This window comes from Manis javanica, chromosome X (assembly GCF_040802235.1).
Source record: "Manis javanica isolate MJ-LG chromosome X, MJ_LKY, whole genome shotgun sequence".
Taxonomy (NCBI): domain Eukaryota; kingdom Metazoa; phylum Chordata; class Mammalia; order Pholidota; family Manidae; genus Manis; species Manis javanica.
The window spans coordinates 139300532-139322533 of NC_133174.1; the positions used below are offsets into that span (position 1 = coordinate 139300532).

Genomic DNA, 22002 nt, shown 5'->3' on the forward strand with positions numbered 1-22002 from the left:
TTTGTGGGTATGAATTTTAGAATTGTTTTTTCTGTGTCTGTGAAAAATGCTATTGGAATTTTGATAAGGATTTCATTGCATCTATAGATTAGATGCATAATTTTTTTAGCTTTTTATGAAGATGATTTCTTCTTCTATTTCATCCAGCTTATTTACTTGTTCTCACTTGGACACAGCCCAAATTACTATGCTGTCATTACCAGAAGTAGAGGTATGCAGTATCCTCCTAGCTGCTCTCACTGTCTCCAGTCTCTCTTCCCTCCAGTTCCTCCTTTACAGAGTAACCAGGGAGTCTTCCGAGTCACTACTCTGTTTGAGTCATTCCCTTGCACAAACCCTCTAAAAGCTTATGGTTGATTCTAAAATCAAAATAAAATTCCTTAACCTGGAATTAGGTCCAAAATGGTCTTTCTTGCCTCATCTATTTGCTGTGCACTGAATGTATGGTGCTCACTAGGCCAAGTTCTGCCTAATCTCTTGCCTCTCGGCTCTCTTACTTCTCGTCTCACTCCAAAGTCACCTGATGCCCCAGCCAACCCGGATCATTCACTGTTGTGTTGCAGACCTGGGTCCGGACCAGACCAGAGACAGGCTAACTTCCAGGTCAGTGCTCAGGGTAAAGTCCATTCAATCTAATAAACTAACTACAAAATCTCAACTAGTACAAATCATAGTGGTATTTTGTACTTCTTGTTGCTTTTTAGGCTCTTTGTCTTGTGAGTTGGAAATTGCAACCAAGAGTTATCTCTAGGGAGACCCGAAGTGAGGGAGGGGAGGGCCCTCCGGGATGTAAGGTCGGGAGGTGAGTTCATCAACATCATCAACTTTTTGGCCATCTTCACCGCCACGAGGGGATCTAGGAATAAAACTACAAGCGTCAGGCTTGTTTCACCTAACAGATGAGGGACTGATTGCCTGTGCAAATTGATTCCAGGGTGCTGGGAAGATCCTGCATCTAAATAAATCTACTCCCATCTGCTGGTGGTTGCCTGAACTTCCAGTTAAAGCTGAATCACTCTAAAAGTATAACATCCTGGAAGTAGGCAAACTGGAAACGGGGATTCTAGTTTGGCCTTTATTGGTATGTGAGCCTGGACCAATCCCCTTTCCTTCCCTGGGCCTCAGTTTCCCTATATTACAAAGCAGGTAGTTGGACAGAATGATCGGGAATGGCCCTTCCACTTTTATCAAGCAAGGATTGTCTCTGTAAGGATGCCTGGCTGGCCAGAGATGATGAAGGCAGAACGAATAGCCACAGGGGTGGGTTCCATCAATCCACTCCTGTATGTGATAGTCAGGGACGTACGGGACCATCCTTTCTTATTTCTGCATCCATGTGGGAAGGAGAGCACTTGCTGCAATGGCAAAGGGAAGAGTGGGGCAGGGGGAAGAGGAGAGAAGGTATGAGGGTACTCTGCTGTTAAAGGAAGTGAAGACAATGGGGATAAAGGGTTCAAACCCTTAGCTGCAGGAAGCACTCGCCCAGGCAGGCAACTGAAGCTTTGCTGGGCACAAACATGCCCAGCTCCCTTTGCCAAATACTGAATCAAAGGGGAAGAGGGCTGCATGTATATGTGAACGTTCTTGCTAACCAAGAGTGAACTTGAAATCCATTTTCTCAATAGCATGCCTTAGGAGGTTAAGTGCTGGTGAACGGGACTGAGGTCTGTTTGTATAGTGCCCATCTGGCCCATGGGCTCTGAAGGATCTCTCTCTCTGAACTTGCATTGTCATGAATCTGAGATGGGAAGGACAGAGGAGATTGTGTGGAGGAATTTCCTTATCCTCTGAGATCCTTCTGTTTCATAGGACAGTGTCTGAGGGGTCTGAAAGATTAAGAGCCCTCTGGTCAAAATTCCAGGCTTTTCCTCATGATAGGGCCAGAATGCAGAAGTATTTGAGTGGCCTGCTCTCCAGAGACTAACACCCTTGAACATCTGAAACACTGGCCTTTGTCTTCTTTCCCCTTCCATGGTGTCAGCCCTGACCCTCACTTCAATTCTGCATGCCTGGGCTATGGAACAGAGACACATCTCAGGGTGGACCCCGCTGGCGAACCCTTCCAGCTCCCGGAGCTGTGTCCTGGTGGCCCAAATCTGCGACCAAGAGGACTCTGGGAAATTAGAGTCTTCAGGACACTCTTGGGTCCTGGAACCAAATTTCCATCCCGAGGGCACTCCTGCTATGGGGAGAGCTCTGACATAAAATCCATCGGTGATCCCCTTCCACTCCACCCAGAGGCAAGGCATGTGGGGTTACTGGAGGAGCAAGGGAATGAACAGCAGCCCAGATCTCTCTCGACCCCCAAATGTGTCCAGCTATTCCGGAACGCAGATTCAGCCAGGGCAGTCAAATCACCTCACGCCATTCACCACAAAACCAAATCTTGGTCACACACCCTTCCAAGAGAAAGGCACATATTGCATTTTTGCACAGAGGACAAGCAAGCCCGACGGCCCACCCCGCCAGCACCGCTCCCCTACCGCGGCGGCGCCCCGCCCCTGAGTCGGAAGCTGGCCAGGGGTGGGGACTCTGCAGAAGCCTGGAGGGGCGGGGAGGGGGGCCGGGCAGAGGCAGGAGCGCGCGCCTTTTTGTGCGGCTCCTGGCACCTGCCCGATTGGTTCTGTCGGTGCTGCTGTCGGAGTGGGAGGAGCCAGCCTGCGCCGGCTCGGTGCCCAGTCTTCGCCAGGAGCTGCCGCAGACGGAGCGCACCTCGCAGCCGGCGGGCGCGTCCTGGGGGCGCTGCGTCGGGCAGAGCTGTTGGGGGCTGCGCCCCCCGGAGTCTGGGCTCTGCTCTAAGCCCCGCGTCCCCTGCTCCCCGCACCCTCGCTCCTGCCTTCTTAACAGCAACCCCCCCAGTTTGCACGCGCCCCTCACTGCCCCCACCCGCCCCTCTCCCAGCAGTCCCTCGCGCCCTCCAGCCGCCGGAGCGCCGCGGCCATGGGCATCCGAGGGACGCTGCGAGCTGCCGTGTTCCTTCTGCTCATCAGGACCTGGCTCGCGGAGGGCGACAACCCCAGTCCCGTCCCGAAATTCCACTTCGAGCTCTCCACCGTACCCGAAGTAGTCCTGAACCTCTTCAACTGGTAAGTGGGCGCTGCCAGGCTGGGCTTGGCGGCAACCTGGGCGGGCGGGCGGCCTCAGACCTCTCGGACGGAGCGGGCTTGGGGGACCTAGACCCGGGGGCGCCGAGCCCTGTCGCGAGGGCCCTGCCTGCAGGTTCCTGAAGGGGGTAGGTTGGGAGCGGGGCCGGTGGCAGAGACAGAGCCCTGTGCTTCTGCGCACCTGTTACAGCGGCGCCCCACAGAGCCCCGCGTGTGCCCAGACTGCAACCCCCGGAGCTGGCGGGGGTGTTCTCACCCCAGGGTCTGCCACCTATCCCCGGGAACTAAGGCCCCGGGCACCTTTTCCCAGTCATGCCCTTTGACACCTGTGGGATTGGGGTGGAAGCGGGTACAGGGTGATGGGCAATTCACAAAACAGACAGTAGAGACACCTGTTTGAGTCCGGATTTGAGTCTATTCCCTGAGGCGCGCGCGCGCGTGTGTGTGTGTGTGTGTGTGTGGTGAGCCGTGAGGGACTTTTTCCAATACCGCAGGTAGTAATTATTATTGACTCAACCTCCTTGGAGCCCAGACAGTGTGCTCCGTGGCTATATAACCATATAACGGGAGGGGGGGCTGCCATGGGTGCGTTTTTGTACTTACTCTTCTGAAAACATTAGATGATTCAGGTTTTTTTCTGTGTTCAATTTCAAGTTTGTTTGGGTCTGCAAATACCTGAAGAGATGTTAAATAGCCACCCTTTACACGTAGATCACACCTAAATATGTATTTGCAGTGGCCACGGATGCCAAGTGCTGGCATATAGGTAATGTGTGGTCCTGAGCAGGTGGGAATGCATTGCTTTAATTCAGGAAGAATTCATGTGCACACTTTGGAATGAAACAAAATAAAATCTTGTCATTAAAGATCATTGGGAATAATTTTTTAATGGCGAACCAGAGAACGTGTATTCAGGAAAAAATAGGAGGAGGAGCAGCTGGGCAGCATGCCAGCAGGCGGCCCTGCAATAGCCTTAACCCTCCGTACCAGACTGCGCTAGTGCGCGCGCGCACGCGCGCACACACACACACACACACACACACACACACACACACACTGAACTTTGCAGGGGCTGATGTCTGGTCAATGCGTCAAAGATGCTAAGAGTCAGAGTGGCAGTCCCTGGGTCTGTTCTCATTCACAAGCCCTTTCTGGGGAAAAGAGCCCTGCTGAAGGTCTAGGTGAATCGGATGAGCGCATCAGAGATTTCTGGGAAGGCCAGCTCTCTGGCAGGGTTTAGCTGCATCCACTTACATGCGCTCACCCAAAACACATCTAGGCTGGGAGCACATGCTTCACCAGAGAGATGCCTGTCCACAGAATATGTATCTTTTTTAGGACAGCCCTGGGCCCCAAGAATCTGAAATTCTTTGATTAATTGAGTGGGGGTCATAAATCTCTGCCACATGAGCAAGGCGCTCTTTCTACATCATATGCCCTACGCCAAGTCTTAAAAACAGATGTGTACAAAACTGAGATTGACTTAGATGTGACAAGAAAGTACCCAGCTCTAGCCCAGGTAGGGGAAATGTGGCTGAACTGGAGAAGGCAAACAGGTTGGCTCAGCTCAGGAGGTCACTGAGGGTGGAAGGTGACGTTGCCTCAGGCAATCAGGCACCCCGGGAAGGAGGACGCCCACCCCCCTGAAGAGCTGCATCCAGGCCATTGGCAAGGTCCAGCTCCTCAGGTGGTTGAAGTAATGTGTACATTTCAGGGCTCGAACCTGCCCATTCCCTCCCCTCCACATTCCCCCCCACACACTGTTCCCTCCAGGTGTCCCCCCCCAAAGTCTGCCCAGTAACAGGAATCCAGTCTTTGCACCCCACTCTCCTCTAGAAAAAAAAACTGGGGAGAGGGAGGGCCAAAGAGGAGTCTGTGTCACTGCGGTGCTTCGGCTGACTCATGGAAGGGAGGGAGGGGAGCAGGGAGAGACGTGTGCATGTCTGACTCCACATGTCTGCATGCCTGCGTGCGTACAGGAGAAGGCAAGGTCCTGCCTGGCAAGCTGATGCGTAGGGTGCTCTCTGTTGTTTGTTCTTTGAGAAGCAAGGTAGCATTTACTGATGACTTCTCTGTTTTCAGCAAAAATTGCGCAAATGAAGCTGTGGTTCACAAGATTTTGGACAGGGTGTTGTCAAGATATGATGTCCGTCTGAGACCAAATTTTGGAGGTAAGACATGTCCAGATACTAGAGGCCTTTGTGTTAGGTGGAATAGAGCTGAAACTCCACAAGTCAGCCCTACCCAATAAGCTGACCAGTGGCACTCCCCAGGCTCAATGCTTCTGCCTCTCCAGACCCCCCCTTCCTGACTCTGCAGCGACCTTCAGCCAGCACTCCCAGACAGCCAACCTCCCAGCTTTTTGCTCTACGAGGGAATTTCTCCTACTTCGTTGTCTTGCGTAAGAATGCAAGAAGCTTTCTGGCCCCTCCCTTGCACTAGCACCTAGCCTGAAGCGCACTCCCGGGTGTGGCTGCAGAAGCGCTAACCTCAGATGTTTTGTGTACGAGACAAAACGTGCCATTTTTGTCAGGCTAGGGTTTTCTGTACCTTTTAATGTGAGGGCAAACATTCCTTGCACCCTGGACAGAAGCTCCATTCCAGTAGTTCAGAACCAAGGGCATGGTCTCTGTCTAATTCACGTCACTCACCGGGGTCCCAGGCACTTCCACCTGTGCGCCCCCTTCTTCAAGCCTTCAGCTCCCACTAAGTTCAGTTCATTCAGCACACTGCAGTCAGTATGATCTTTATAAATCCAGCCTGAACACCTCAAGAACCTTTGATGGTTTTATTTAACTGCCAAGTAAAATCCAAACTCCTTAGCCTAGCCCTCAAATCTCAAGCACGGAGATGAGAAATGATAAGGAAACTGAACCACAAACGTCCAAGAAGCCAATAAGTTGGTTTCTCCTTTCGTTTCTATCTCACCTCCCGCTCTGGCAAGGGCAGCTGACTTGGATCACACAGCTTTAGGGGAATAGGGAGTAGCATCTCTGGCCCAGGGGCCACCCAGGAAACCTAGACTAAGGACAGACAAAAGGAAGGGGGCATTAAATAGAGGTTAGTCACGTTTCAGTTCAAAGGAAACAGAGCTAAAATGCCGAGTAGCTAAGGAATTCGTTTCATGCAGGTGGTGGAACTGGGCACTAGACTCTAAAGGGTTAATGAATGCTAATTGCACATTTGTGCACATGAATAGAGGTCTTTGGTTTTATGTAGCCTCTTTCCTAGAGGGCCCACAGCAGGGAGCAGTGGCCCTTGGAGTAGACCAGTCAGGGGCTCTGATTTGCCTGCAGAGCCACCTTGAAAACCTAGGCGGTCTCCCTGGGCACTAAGCTTTGAAGGTGGGACACTTGACTGGTGTCCTCTTTGCTGCATTGCTCCCCCTGAATGTGAGGGCAGAAGATATAGCCCCAGGACTCCAAGGTGGCTGTGCACTGGGACCTGAGAAGCTGGTGTGGCGAGGATAAAAGGCAGGCTCTTCCAATATGGAAATTCACTGTTAGAGCCTAGCCAGCACCCCAGCACAGTGTAGCAGTTTGGGACCAGCTGCGGCCGTGTAGCTCACCAGAGAAGCTGCCATTTCTCCTTCCCGTGTTCTCACATTGCTCAGCAAAGGCTGACAAACAGCTATTCAAGTACAAGTACAGCAAACACATTCTCTCTGCTGTTGCCTATTGCGTCCAGGACCAGGGACAGGGAGCAGGGGCAACAACCAACCTCTGGGGATCATCCGGTGTGACTGGTCCACAATATCTCCAAGGCATCTCAGCACCATCTTTTGAGTGGATTTATTTACACCTGATGCCTAACCTCCCAGGTTACACAAGCTTTATGGGCATGCTGACCTAGGGCAAATGGGAAAACATGGGTCCGGAAGTCAGCCAAATGGAAGGTGAAGGCTGGGGGGCGCCAAGGACAAGGCAGGACGTTCTAGCATTTAGACAGAAAGAGGCACTGCAGGCTCTAAGTCTGGAGCTGTCCTAGGGGAGTCAGTGGCAGAGCAATTCAGGGGAAAGCCAGGCCAGGAATTTGGGTTGGGGGAACCCAGGACTCCCTTTAGGCCTCCTAGTAGACACAGTCAAATTCCCCTCTGTGTCCAAAGTGAAGTAAAGATTCAAGGCAACACTCACACTGGAGTGAGGTGGGGAGATGGTTGCCCGGCCGCTCTGGGGTTTGTTGCCTACTTAACACAGTTTGCATCTGTTAAAGGCATGTAGGAAGCCTGAAAGGCTGTAATAAAGAACCATGTTTCTAGAAACCCCTATCATTACATAGTGCTTTGCTGGGGATCATTTGCAGTAGCCCTGGATGTTGGAGTCTGGGCTGCCCCTCACACAGAGGCCCATTTACTCCTCAGCTGCCATTCATACAGCGATTCCCAATAGCACATTGCCCATTGAAGCATCGGAATAGGAATAACACATTTCCCTCATAGAAGCTCAGCTCTGGGCAGTCAGCCTGTCATGCAGCCAGCAGGCTGAATTGCATCATGCATGTTTCCATAGCAGCGGTGTGATGTAATACCCCTAGAATAATGGCTTAGCTGTGGGGCTGCATGCAGGCTTTGACTGAATGAGAAAAGAACCAAAATTGATTTTTTTCATAGCACCTTAGAATTTACTATGTATTTTCACATCCATGATCACATTTGAGTTAGCAGTAGTTAGTAGGCACTACCACCTGTGTCTGCAAAAGACAGCCGGGCAGCAGAAGTGGCTCCCCACAGTCACACATTCATTCACAGTCACGTGGTAACACACCCAAATGCTCTCACATAAGCACGCTCATAAATTCACTCACTCACCAATTAGGTATATACATTTATGCACCTGCTCCCACACATGCTTACACACACACAAACATCCTCACGTTTACACACATACATAAACATGTAAAACCCACACATGCAAACTGCTCACATACACACACACTCACAAATTCATTCACACAGGCAAACTCACATACTGAAGCTCACACATTCACTTCCACGTGCACACAAACATGCTCACATAAGAACACACTCAGACTCACACACATGCTTGGACATTCAAACACATATTCATGGACATACAGTTCACTCACACACACATAACTCCCACATTAACATGCTCACACACTCATTCACACACACACAAATGCTCACACCCACATTGATATGCACACACATGAACATGCATATAAACAGGCTAATGCATTCACACATGAGCATGCTCACACACACACATGTCCACATATTTACCAACTCACACAAACATCCTCACACAATAACACACATAGGCATCCACATGCATACACTCATACATTAATATGCTTGCACATTCACTCATACCCACACAGTGATGTGCTGACACATAAATATGCTCATGGATTCACTTGCACATTAGTATGCTTGCACATTCACTCACACACACTCACATACATATTCAATCACATTCACACAGACATGCTCACTAATTCATGTCAGCACATGAACATATACACACTCATACCTTCATACTTCTAAGTGTGATGAGTGTGTGTGTGTAAGTATGCTTACTCACGACCATAAGTGAGCATACTTATAAGTGAAGTATGCTCACTTAACACTTGATTTAAACATGGTTGCATGCACAACCATGCTCACATATTCACACACACATAAGTTCACTTGCATTCCCATTCACTCACATGAACACACGTGTGTACATGTGTTCACACATGTACTCATGTGTGTACACCATTCTCTCACATGTGCAGTTAACATGCTGACACAGACTCACATGAGCATGTTCATACACACAAGCACACAGACACATTCACTCAACATACAAACAGACATACATTCATGTAAATACAACTTCATACACAAATATAATCATGCTTTCACTCACATGGACATGCTCACAGATGCACTAACATGTGAACAGGCTCACACAGACAACCCACACATTCACTCCCACACAATACACTTGAAAACACATACATGCTAACACATTCATTCACCCATAAATGTGCTCACACTCACATAAATTGACATTCACTCATACTTCCACACGAACACACTCACAGACATGCTCACATCCACTCATATGAGCATGCTTACACATTCACTTGCACACAGACATTCTCACATACACAAACACACTCACAAATTCACTGACACACAGACTGGCTTGCAGACACACGTGAATGCACATGAACACACGTGAATCACACATTCATATGCACATGAACATATTCATACATTGACTTCCACACACCGTCCTGCCTACATGCTTGCATGTGCCTACACATTTACTCACAGTCAACATATGCAAGCACACAAATATGCTCATGCATTCACTCACATATGAACACTCAGAAATACACTCACATAAACAGATATGCTCATTCACACATGCTCACACATTACACACATATATAAGTTCACAAATACATCCATGCTTACACATTCCCTTACATGTTAACAAGTACAAATACATTCACAAGTCACACATTCACTCACTCATACATGAAAATACATTCTCTTGCACATGAACACGCTCATAGAGTCATTCCCAGACAACTTGCATGGATATACACACATGCTCACAGTTTTACTCCCACACAAAATGATCAAGCACACAAGCATGCTCAACATTCCCTCACACACAGGAATGCTCACATACACTCACGAGCACACTGACACATTCACTGCGGGGGAACACACTCACAGACTCACTCATCCATGTGCATGTGCTCACATACACTCATGCACACAGTACACATTCACTCAGACATGGACACACTCACATGCACTCACTCAAACATGGTCACACACACCAAAAATCTTAGCTCTTGCTTTGGCCTCATTGCTCTTGAGTTTTTATCAGGATAAATCACATTTAGGAAAACAGTGCCTGACCCTCTTTTCTCTTTCACTTTGCCCCAACACCTTGTTTCAGCAAGTCATGAGCCAAGCCCTGCTCCAGGTGCTGGGCCCACATTAACCTTGAGGTCAGTGCTGCTATTATTCCCATTTTACCCATGGAGAAACCAAGACTCTGAGAAGTTAGGTAACTTATTCAAGGTCATACAGCCAGTAACTGTAAATGGAGCTCAAAGCCAGGCAGTGTGGCTGCTGAGTCCACCTTCTCACCTTTGTCCTCTCCTGCATGTAATAGTGTCTTCCTGTGTTGTAGGTGCCCCTGTGCCCGTGGGAGTATCCATCTATGTCTCCAATATTGAACAGATCTCAGAAATGACTATGGTAAGTGTGTCAGCTTCAGACATTGGGCTGAGAGCAGGGGACATGGGACATGGAGCAGGGTCAAAAGCCAACTCCAGTTGTTCCGACCTGCAGCAGAGCCCACATGGAGGAACACGGTGCATTTTGAAAATGGCTCATAGACCTCAAAGTGAAAGGCTAATGAAGCTTTGGGGAGATAACATAGGATATTATCTTTGTGGGAGGTAAAGACTTCTCTAAAAAGACCAAAAACACGAACAGTAAAAAAAAGAAAGGTGGTAACTTCAATTATATTAAAAGTCTGTTTAGCCAGAACTTTTTTAACTTCTGTTTTGTAAAACAAACGAACGAAACGAGTTTGACAACTGTGAAAGGGTAAGTCAGAGTGGATGAAGATACCTGCAACACAAAGGACTGATACTGAAAAATATATATAGTTCCTATGAATTAATAAGAATATTAAAAATCAATAGAAAAATGATCAGAAAATCTGAACAGGAACTGCCACTCTTATGAAGAAAAGCAGGTAGCAGATAAATATATGAAAATATGCTTGACTCTTTTATTGATTAGTGAAATACAAAATAAGACCACAGTGAGAACCCACCAGACTGGCAAAAAGCAAAAGTCAGACGATCAGAGCGTTGGGAAGGCAGGAGCATTGGAAATTCTCATCTGCTCTTGGCAGAGGTGTAAACTGGAACTTTCGTGGCGTAGTTTTTATGTCATTGTGATTTTGGTATAGATGGCACGTTCACACAATAATAAACAGTGCATATTCATACAAGGAAATGTTAACCAGCAATGCAAGTGAAAATTTAATTACAGATACAAACTTGAATGACTCTTGCAAATACAATGTGGAGTGAAAGAAGCAAATTACAGATACATACAATATGATTCCCTTCAGAAAAAAATTAAATAAGTCCAAGTAAGCAATATGTTTCCTAGAAATACATACATAGACAATAAAACTCGAACAAACATCAAGGAAATTATTGTTATTAAAATCTAAGACAACGGATATTGCTGGGAAGTACAGGAAATATGTTCTAGAAGGGACACATTGAAGATTGAAAGTTCCTGGTTGTGTCCTATTTCTTCACCTAGATTTTAATTGCACAAAGTTCATTTTACCATTCCTGATATTTAACATTCTTCCGTATGTTTCATTCCTCATCTGCATTTATGATGTAGTCTGTGTACACCCTGAGGGTGAGGAAGAGCTGGGCAACCTCACATGCAACTGGGATTTACCTTTCTCTTCCCAGGACTATACGGTCACAATGGTTTTTCATCAGACATGGAAAGATCCACGTTTAGCATACCATGAGACCAACCTGAACCTGACCCTGGACTATCGAATGCTTGAGAAGTTATGGGTCCCTGACTGCTACTTTCTAAATAGCAAGGATGCTTTTGTGCATGACGTGACTGTGGAAAATCGAGTTTTTCAGCTTCACCCAGATGGAACGGTGCGATATGGCATCCGGTGAGTTTCCTTCCCCAGGGGCTTGGGGACCAGCCCAACAGGCTTCCTTCCCCCCCCACCCCCACCGAGTATACCAAGAACACACTCTAATAAAAGGACCCCAGAAGAGCCCAGTGCTTTCCAAGTCTGTCGTGCACCTACCCCTCACTCACCCAGCCCTGTAGCCAGTGGAACCGTCAGCATTTCCCACAGCCATCCATGGCTGTCCTGTCCCCACACCTTGGTTTCTGCTACTGCTTCTGTCTGGAATGGCCCTCTCCCCATTTCCATGAGCCTAACCATTGCCCATCCTTCCACCCTGCACTCAAAGGCCCTCCTTGGTTTGTCCAGCCGGAAGGGCTCTCCCTCTGCCTTACATTCCATGTGTACATTCTGCAGTTGATCTCTGTGTCTTTCCCTGAGGTTTCCTCCCTGTCAGGAATGCAGGCAGACGCACGCTGAAGCCTGTTAACTGGGGCGGCGGGAGCCAGTCCTGCCATTGGTCATCTTTGCATCATGCGGGGGACCCCGGGGCATGCAGTGCATGTCTGTTGTCTATGGCTCTGTACTCACGGACTGTGTGCATGCTGGAGCGCCTCACTGGCCTACTCATAGCATAGCATGTGGTCGCCGAGGCTTCCCTCGCAGTGTCATCACTTACAACTGGCTCTTAAGGCAAGCAGGAGAGAGAAATTTAGCTCAGAATATTTCTGCAAGAGGTAGCTGCCGAGGTTCAGCTCTATGTCTGGGTCTGTCTTTCTCTAGGGTGCTCCCACTCTGTCCCACTTCATTCCCCTTCCACTTCCCCACAGACCAAGGTGCTAGAGCCAGAGAACAACAAACCTGACAGGAAACAGGTCACTGGCCACACCTGTTTCATTTAAAGGGGGCCTCAGCTGATCAATGCTGCATGGAGGATTCATAGAAGGGAGAGAAACACACACATGCACACATGCACACACACACCCCACCCACTGTACAAAGTGGCAATTGCTTCAAGGGTTGAAAGGGACTGCAGTTTTCTCAGGAACCGTCACTGCCTGGGCTTGACTCACTTTTCCTTTCATTTTGCATTTTCTTGGTAGACTCACCACCACAGCAGCTTGTTCCCTGAATCTACAAAAATTTCCTCTGGACAAGCAGACCTGCAAGCTGGAAGTGGAGAGCTGTACGTATGTCCCCCGCGGCCCCTTCTTCCCTACCTGGGGTTGTGGCCATCAGGAAACCCAAGGCCGACTTAACAGCAAGACAGACGGTATAGATCCCCGACTCCCTCCCTTCACCTTTATCTCTCTCTCTTCCAGAGTCAGGCAGATAGACAGAGGTGTGTGTGTGTGTGTGTGTATATATATATGGCATCTGGGGACATGTGGCCTTTAGAATGGAAATAGTCCCATTGGGAACTTGAACCCTGCTGTAGGGAGGTTGTGTACAAGCCAGTGGCTAAGAAACTCTGAACTGAAAGTTCTCTTTCCAGGTCCCTGGACCCTGTGCTTAGACTCCACAAAACACAAAGGTGCCCCCAAAGGGCAGGTTCCCACCATCCCCCTCTGGTGTGAAATTTGCCTGTGCCTGCTTTCTGAGATCAGCTAACTCTGTCCCTTTCCTGCTCCCAGATGGCTACACAGTTGAAGACATAGTCCTGTACTGGGAAGGCAATGGGCAAGCCATCCAGGGCACTGAGAAGCTGCATATCCCTCAGTTCAGCTTCCTGGGAAAGACGATAACTAGCAAAGAGGTGCTTTTCTACACAGGTGGGTCTGACCCCTTCCTTCTCTCCTGTCTCTTGTCTCTTTTGTACCCTGGTAAACTCATAAAGACGTCTTCCTTTAACCTCTATGCTTCTGCTGCCTCCTCTCCTATTTCCCTCTGGCTCCTGACAACCTCCAAGGGCTTAGCCGGGTTTAATACTCTACAGGTGCAACAGGTATGTGCTCTTGGCGATAAAAATAGCCCTCCTCACAGGCTCAGCCTCTCCCCATCCATCTGTTTGCAGCTTTGAAGTATCTCCTGTCTCCTACTAGACAACTTTAGTTGACATGGATCAAGTGAGGATGGAAAGAGAGAGCAGACTTGCTAGGCCATTGGGGCCTACTGATACAAGCCATTGTCCCTGGCTGCAAATGAGGTCAAGTCTGCAGACTGCCCTGGCAGGAGTAGTAGGGGCTGAACTGCCCTTTTGGTTTCCCACCCTCCATCCTCTAGTTCACACTACAAATCCCATCAACCCTGCCACCCTGACACTAGTTTGTCTCCTTGCCAGGTTCCTATGTGCGCCTGATACTGAGGTTCCTGGTCCAGAGGGAAGTCATCAGCTACCTGGTACAGATCTATTGGCCTACTGTCCTCACCACTGTTGTCTCTTGGATGTCATTTTGGATGAACTATGAATCCTCTGCAGCCAGGGTGACACTCGGTAGGTCAGCTCCCAAGTGTTTTAGGTCCCACCCTGCAGAAAAACAATGTGTCTTAGCTACAGGTCTGGTTTAACCTCCGCCATTCAAGACAGACTCCTCAGCCCCCTTCTTCAGGAGCATATGGTGGACCAAACCTTTATATTTGTGTAATATTTTAGGACTTCAAAAATCTTCTGAGGAATATGATCCCATTTAATACTAAGGGGCCAACAGAAAGCCTACATACTGGAAGACAAAGGGGGAAGGGGCCATCAGAGGCAATACAGGACTAGAGATGTGAGTCATTGTGAAACCATGACTGGTGATTTGGGGCTTAATCCTAAGAGCAGTAGGAAGTCCCTGAGTCCCTGAAGCACAGGCTGGGTATGAAGATGGGGGGGCCGGGGAGGAGCAAAGAGAGCGTTTGAGTGGAGGCCCCTGGCCCTGAGAGCTGAACATGACCTTTGCTCTCTCTCTGTGGGATGTGAGCCAATGGCTTGCCGGCAGCTTCGGCCACCTGAGGAGACTTAGCCCTGTGCCATGTCATTTGCAGGTCTGACTTTAATGCTCATCCTGAACACCATCAACTCACATCTGCGGGATAAACTCCCGCAGGTCTCCTGCGTCAAGGCCATCGATATCTATGTGGTTGTATGCTTCTTCTTCGTGTTCCTGTCCTTGCTGGAATATGTCTACATCAACTATCTTTTCTACAGCCGAGGAGGGTCCCGACGCAATAGTAGGCGACACAGACGAGCCCAAAGAGTCATGGCCCGCTATCGCTACCGCTACCGGAGCACAGCGCTGCAGGTTGGCCTTCTTCCCTGACAGTCTGCTTTCCTGGCGTGCCTCTCAGGCCTCAGCTTGCTGCTTGACCCCTTCACATTTCTCAGTTTGTTGAATCCTCACACACACGTACACACACCAGAGAACAAAGCAGGGAAGCAAATTCTCCTAGGTCCTTTATAGGTCGAGTCACTGTCCAAGGTCCCAAGGGTGGTAAGTGGCAGAAGGAAACATCCACAGACCTTCAGACCCCAAATCCAGCCCACCAAGGATGCTTCCAAGGGCAGGCAATGGGGCCAGAGGGGAAGGGAGCACAGGGAGACTGAAAGGAAGAGAAAACTGCCTCGGTTCTCCCAGCTCCCCAGGCTGTGCTGAGGTCCCTGCTGTGGGCGGGATGTTCATGTCCAGTCACACCCCCCGTCCTTCCCAGGGAGCCCAACCCTGCCCGCCTGCGTGTGGAGGCCTGGCCTCCATCCACCAGCTAGCACTCCAGAGGGAGCAAGGGCTTGGCAGGAGCCATGAACTTCCCCAACATACTAACAACCTCTTGGTCCTGTTCCTCAGAAAGCCCATGAAGAGATGGTTCTGTCAGTGGAAGAGCTCCACAGTCACATTAGAAGTGCTGCCCGGAGAAGCCCCACCCCTCCTCGCTCCCCGCCAGTACTTGTTCACACGGGATATGACTCTAACAAGTCCACTGTCTGCTTGAGAGATGATCAGTTCAGCGTAGAAGACGAGAGTGGCTCTCCTTCCTCCACACCAGTGCCAGCCCACCTGGCAAGCCTAGAAAGCCTCGGCTCTTTGACCTCTATCACAAAGCAGGCCCCACTGGCCTCCTTAGAAAGTCTCAGCTCACTGTCTACCCTCTCAGGCCAGGCCTGGCCAGCCAGCAGAGAAAGCCTGAGCGATCTGCCTTCCATCTCCGAGCAGGCCCTGGATGGCTATGGCACTCGCTTCCATGGTCCCGAGATTGAGGACAGCATTATTCCTACTGAAATCCGCAACCGCACTGAGGCCCATGGCCGTGCAGAGACCCATGACCCAGAGGACCCTGAAGAGACCTCCAGCTTGGGTGAGAACCATGGTCATGGCCCCAGTAGGAGGCATCTGCTTGTCCTCAGCCAGAGGTGTGTGCAAGAAGCAGGCTGCAACCTTGATGAGATCCGTAGCTTGCCTGATGACGTCAAAGTTGAGAGTGGCTTCCTTGGCCTCGAGAAGCAACTCAAGCATGCTGTTGAGACAACCTGGAGCCTTGATGATGATTTCATGAGCTTTGACGAAGACAAGGACAGTAATTCAGAGTCTGAGGACAGTTATCCGCCAAGCCCTGGGTGCAGCTTCACTGAAGGATTCTCCTCCAAGCTCTTTCACCCTGACTACGTCCCTAAGGTTGACTGGTGGTCCCGGATCCTCTTCCCTCTTGCCTTTGTGGTGTTCAACATTGTTTACTGGGCCTACCATTTCAAGTAGTTCCCCATTGCCCCAGAGAGACAGGGCACTGTGCTGTGCTCCTTTCACAGTCCTTATGGTTCCGTTTTGCCTGCTTTTCTTTGTTCATGTTCTTTTCTTGTGGTTATCCGGGCAGTCGAATCAGCCCTGCCTTTCTCTTTATAAACATGAGGTGAGGGGTAGTGGGAAAGGATGTGTTCTGGCTGGAAGGAGAGGGATTGAAGAGAAGCTGGAAGTAAGTAGCACAGTAATTTTCCTTTTCTTCTAGAAGACTATCACTTTTTCAAGGACTCCTACCAGTTAATGCACACAGAAAAGCCCCTGGAAATGTCTAGGGGACTAAGAGGAGCCACATTGGAGCACAGAGGAAGGATCAAAGTCCCATGCACAAACGTTCCTGAGGGCTTTTCTATTCTCCTGAGGTTTTGAACTTTCTGTTTTGTTCCTCCGAGGGATCACAGCCCTTTCTCCACACACACCCCCACTTAGGATTTCGTGGGAGGAGGTCAATCTGCTTGGGCTGAGCCGCACAGGGGCTTGCACGTGTTGAGAGCTGCCTCTAAGGAGCTTGGGAAATCTTGAAAGTGCCTTTTCCCCACTATTTTTTCTGTTATATTTTGAGTGTGGTGGTGTAGCTCAGGGCTGACGGTGCATGTGGGTGGGCAGGCGGGTAGGGGTGCCAAGTGAGACGTCAGGGTAGGTGGGAGAGCATGTTTCCCATAGGAGCTTGCAGGGAGTGATAGATGTCAGGTGAGCAAGTACCCAGATTGGAGAAGTGAGAATTTCTCTTGTCTACATGTGTGCATCAGAATGCTTGACAGCAGGGCCTCCATACATGTGTCTAGGTCAGATGCTGAACTGACCCACAGTCACAGAGCAAGCACTTGGTGAAAGGCTAGCATTAGGAAAGTTCACCATCTAATCTCAAACAGCAGATGAACAACTGTTGTGAATCTATATACTAATCCTTTCTGTTTGTCTAGTGCATACCTAAGTACCAACAAGCTTACTGACCGACAACATCATCAGACTGTCACGGGAGCCCTGTAAGCCAGGGAAGGCTCAGGACCTTGTGCCCAGTGTTCCAAGGGAAAACGAGCTTATGAACTAAGCTGGGGACATCCAGCCAGTGCGTGGTGGAGCTGCCCCACCTGCTCTTTCTTCTTGTCCTCTTAAGTCTCAACTGAAATGGACCCCTTCTTCCCTTCCCCTTTACAAAAGGGGGTGTTCTGTCGGCTTCTGCTTATCTGCCAGGCACCAGACATCACCCTGCAGCACGCAGAGTGTCTCTGCAGGAAGAGGCCATTGACGACCAACGCGTGTGAACCGAGCACGGGGGGCATGGATGCTGCCCCCGCCCCGGAGCTCCTAAGGCAGGAGAAAGTAGCCTACGCTCCAGTCTGCCAAGCAGCCCCACCTGTGTTCCTCATTCCTCCCCAGGCAGCCTCTCCTGCAGCTCCTCAGCCACCTACCCTGTTAACTGTGCTTCTGTGTTCGTGTCCTTGTGTCTGCCTGGCTGTGTGTGCATCAGGGTAGTTCTGTGCACACATACAGCCATTTGAGAAACTGTGTAGCTCCACATGGATCAGTGCAAATCTACATCGTTGTGTGTATGAGTGTATGCATGACAACGTGTGGATGCATATATGTGTGTGCACGCATATGAAAGTGTATGACTTTCTGGCTTCTCTATGTGTGTGCTTGTGTGTTCTGATGTGGGTGTATTGTGTGTGTGTGTATAGTGCACGTGTGCCTAAATAATTCCGTGTTTATCTGATTGGAGAGGGTATGAAAAGAAATACACCTGAAAGCGTATATATTTCCTGTCGGTGGCTCTTCTAGAACCACCACATTCCCTTGGCCTCTTCCCACATACATGGGGGGGCCCGACTGGCCAGGCTGGTTAACTGTTTCTCTCCAATTCCTCTTCCAGGGAGCAGTGTCCCCCAGTCCCCATCCGCTCCGCTCCTCTTCCCTCTACCCACCTGTGCTGTCTCCTGGATACAAGACACAGAAGGGAATGTAGTCCCAAGAAGTGATCATTTAGTGCCTTGAGGTAGAAAGCGCTCAACGGCCTGGTAAGCTGGGAGCACACAGCATTTTGCTGTGTCCTGGAAAGACATGTTTGGGAATAACAAAGGCAGGGGTGGGGAGCCTTGAAGCTGCATCGGGAACAGAGCTGTGATAGGGACCAGGCAGTGGGAGACGCATTGCGTGTAGCCTTTATAGCTCAGCCCCTTAATGCAGCCACCTTGGAAGCCAGAGCAGCTGCAAGCAGGGTGGCAGATGTGAGGGCCTGATCCACGGGATCGGCTGCGGGCAGCAGAAGGGAGAGAACCGAAGGTGCCTGGGAGGCAGCCGCAGGCACGGCTGTGGTGGGGGGCCTATGTGGGGCCACTTTCGTAGCCCATCCCACGATGGCCGCTGGCTGAACTTCAGCCTTAGGTTTGGAGTCCAAACTCCCTCCTCCCAGCCCTTCCAGGGGAAGAGATGGTCAGAGGGGTGAGAGGGCAGACCAAGGAGAGCCTACATCAGCCCAACGTGTGGTCTCTCTTGTATACACAGCATGCAAGTAGAGCCTCCTACACTCACGCCCACAGAGCTGCACCACCACCCATCTGTGTATGCACACGTGAGCGCTCACCCTCAGCAGCACATCCATCTATACACACACGTGCACCAGCACTCACATACAGCCATGCATACATCCACATGCACGGCTGCACACTTATTCTATTCACACACACATACGCGCATCATGGAAGACAGCTAAAAACGAAAGTCACTGATGGGACGTCTAAGATGGCTTCTTTCTTTCTGGACATCCCGCACAGAAAGATTCAGGTTGTGGGGAGAGCAGTGACCCACATGTGAACCTCCCGTCATGGCTACTGAAGAGCTTGCTTCCTGGGGCCCAAACATTAGTTGGTTGATTTGGACTTGGGTCTCCAACACTCTGGAGGGCCTTTGGGCCCCGTGGGACACAGCAGTTCATTTGGGGTGATGTCAAACAGAAAGACTGGAACAGTGGTGACAAAAAGGGCTTTTAAGGCGTGCCCGGCAGCAGTGCGCCGGAAAGCTGCGGAGCACGGGGGAAGGGCAAAGAGGCCACCTGTGCATGCCTGTGTAGACCCGCGCAGCTAGACACATTACCATACCTTCACAGGAGCGTCTTGCCCTAACATGCTGCAACGAGAGCGGCTGACTCCGCTGCACGCACCGTGTGAAGTGAAGGGTCAAGATGAGGTGGAGGTTTGGCAATGACACCTTTCCACAAACTTGAACCTTCTGAGTTTGCCATGGCCTTGGTCATGTTAGCCTGAGAATTGCCAGATCTCCCCTTACCATGGTGTGTGTGTTCGGTCGGCCTCAGTGTTGTAGTTGAGCCCCATCCTCAGCGGTCCTCAGCTGAGCAGGCACCCCCTCCCCCAGCTAGCTGCCTACACCCCCTCCCACTCCTCACCCCACACCAAGTGACTGGATATGCAGAGCACGAGGGGGGCACTCCTGGGGCTCCGCCCATGGCACCTTTCTCAGCCCCAGCCCCTCAGAGAGTGCTTGTGGCAGCAGATCGCTAGGAGCCTGGGCAGAGGGAAGGGTCTTGCTGAGTCGGGGATGAAGCAACCCCTATTTTACTCCTCTACCCATCTTCCCTTTCCTTTCCTCACAAGGGCTATCCCATTAAGGGCTTTCCCCCTGGAACCCCTCCTCCACCGCTCCCACAGAAAGGACACCCTGGGTCTCTCCAAAGCATGATTTTGTTGTGAAGCTGTGGGGCATGTTTCCTGCAGAGTTCTTGCCTGTACCACCTGCCGCGGCGGGGTGCCTTTGCAGAGATAATGGACAATCTGTTGGGTCTTCCTGGAGCCTGTCAAATGTGTTCTTAAAATCGCCATCAGCTTGTCAATAGCAAGGCCGCAAAGTCGTGGCATATTTAGAGCTGCGTTTTCCTGAGACTGGCTATTCCCAATGAGGTTTCCTTATTGTGCACATAAAAAAGCCAACCCTTTAAGCTATGCATTCACTAAGCTTCCCACCTGCATGGCGCTGTGCTGTGGCGGCACGCAACACAGGAAACTGTGGCTTGTCCTACTGAGAGTGCAGTCTGCTCGTGGTTGTTGTATCGTGTCCTGTGATCAATATGAAATCTCTGTGATCTGTGTTGGGTTTGGGGGGATGTTACAGTATCTCCCTGATATACTTCAATTAGGAAATAGCCTCAGTTGGTCAGGGTCACCTCTGCTGACATAACATGTGTACGACTTTGAGGTCAGCAGTCCTCAGCGGAACCGAAGGCAATTCTTCAGAGGGTAGCTGAGGCAGTGCCATCCTGCAGACAGATGACATACGGTACAGCCAGACACACGCAGGTCTTTGGGAGTGGAGCTGGGCCCAGACAGTGAAAACCAGGAGAGGAGGAGAAGGACCAAGACCCACGTGTCCTGGATGGCCTGACCCGCAAAGGGCACAGAGCAGGAGATAACTCCCAGGATGGCCTGGTGGCCAATTTGTCCTCGTTAAATGTACATTTTTGCATGAAAAGGACCTTGACCAGTCGTGAGTTCAAAAAGGAAAACGTGAGGAAACATAAAGTATTGCTTCTGAAAAGTAGGCTGAAATAAACATTTGTAAATAGCCAAAAGAAGAAAATAAATGCACTTAATGGTAAATAAACTTATGGGTCATTGTGTTTCCTGTCTGTTGGCTTGAGAGGGAGCCCCACCTGGATCCAGAGAGCCTTGGGCTTCCGTCACTCACCTTTGCTTGCTCGTGGCTGTGCACATCGATCTCCTCATGCCCTGGGGCATTTGAGTCGTGGTTTTCAAGTGGAGGGGGAGTGGTAATGTTGCAGCTGAAATTAACTTCAGGTTTGCACAAGCCATTCTAATCTCTTGAAACAAAAATATTAAAATGTCAAGCTATTGTGTCAAAATACAATATAGACATAACCATCTGGGGGAGGGAAACGTCAATACAGACATTTATGTCCATCTGGGGGAGGGAAAGGTCTTCATAAAGAACATTTTTAAAATTCGCCTTTGCCAAGGTAGATGTCAGAATAAAAAGCAGCTAGACACATTACCATACCTTAACAAGAGCATCTTGCCCTAACATGCTGCAATGAGAGCGGCTGACTCTGCACCGTGTGAAGTGAAGGGTCAAGATGAGGTGGAGGTTTGGCAATGACACCTTTCCACAAACTTGAACCTTCTGAGCTTGCCATGGGGGTGGGAAGGGGGCAAGCTCGGGTTTTTAAAGGTTTGCAGTCATTTAAGACATCCTGCTGATGGTGCAGAGAGTGCTTATCATGGCCCACATTTGCCACTGCACTGGCCTCCAAGCCCCATACAACACAGACTGTGGAGTTGCAACGGGAACCCAACCTAATGGCTCCTCCTCTGTGGCCTCTCTGGGCAAAGCTCAGGAGAAGCGTGACACCCTGCCGGGGCTGAGCCACCTGTGGTGGGTGCAGGGCTGGTGTCATCACAGGTACATGCAGGAGGAGGAAATGCAGGTGGCTTGGGGAACATTTGCACAGGACATCTGGAGCCCACCCTTAGCTATGGAGTTCTTTTCCACTGCCTC

At 50.0% G+C, this 22002-nt stretch overlaps 1 protein-coding gene across 1 annotated transcript; it reads left to right on the forward strand.

Annotated features, from left to right (window-relative positions):
- The first annotated feature begins 2694 nt into the window (after positions 1-2694).
- On the forward strand, positions 2695-21084 carry GABRQ (gamma-aminobutyric acid type A receptor subunit theta). Its single transcript, XM_017645840.3, has 10 exons — positions 2695-3086; positions 5187-5275; positions 10268-10335; positions 11586-11806; positions 12871-12953; positions 13402-13539; positions 14049-14201; positions 14735-14991; positions 15532-18494; positions 20691-21084. Exons 1-9 carry the CDS (start codon positions 2941-2943, stop codon positions 16435-16437), a joined length of 2061 nt encoding a protein of 686 aa, XP_017501329.3. The 5' UTR covers positions 2695-2940; the 3' UTR covers positions 16438-18494; positions 20691-21084.
- The last annotated feature ends 918 nt before the right edge of the window (positions 21085-22002 follow it).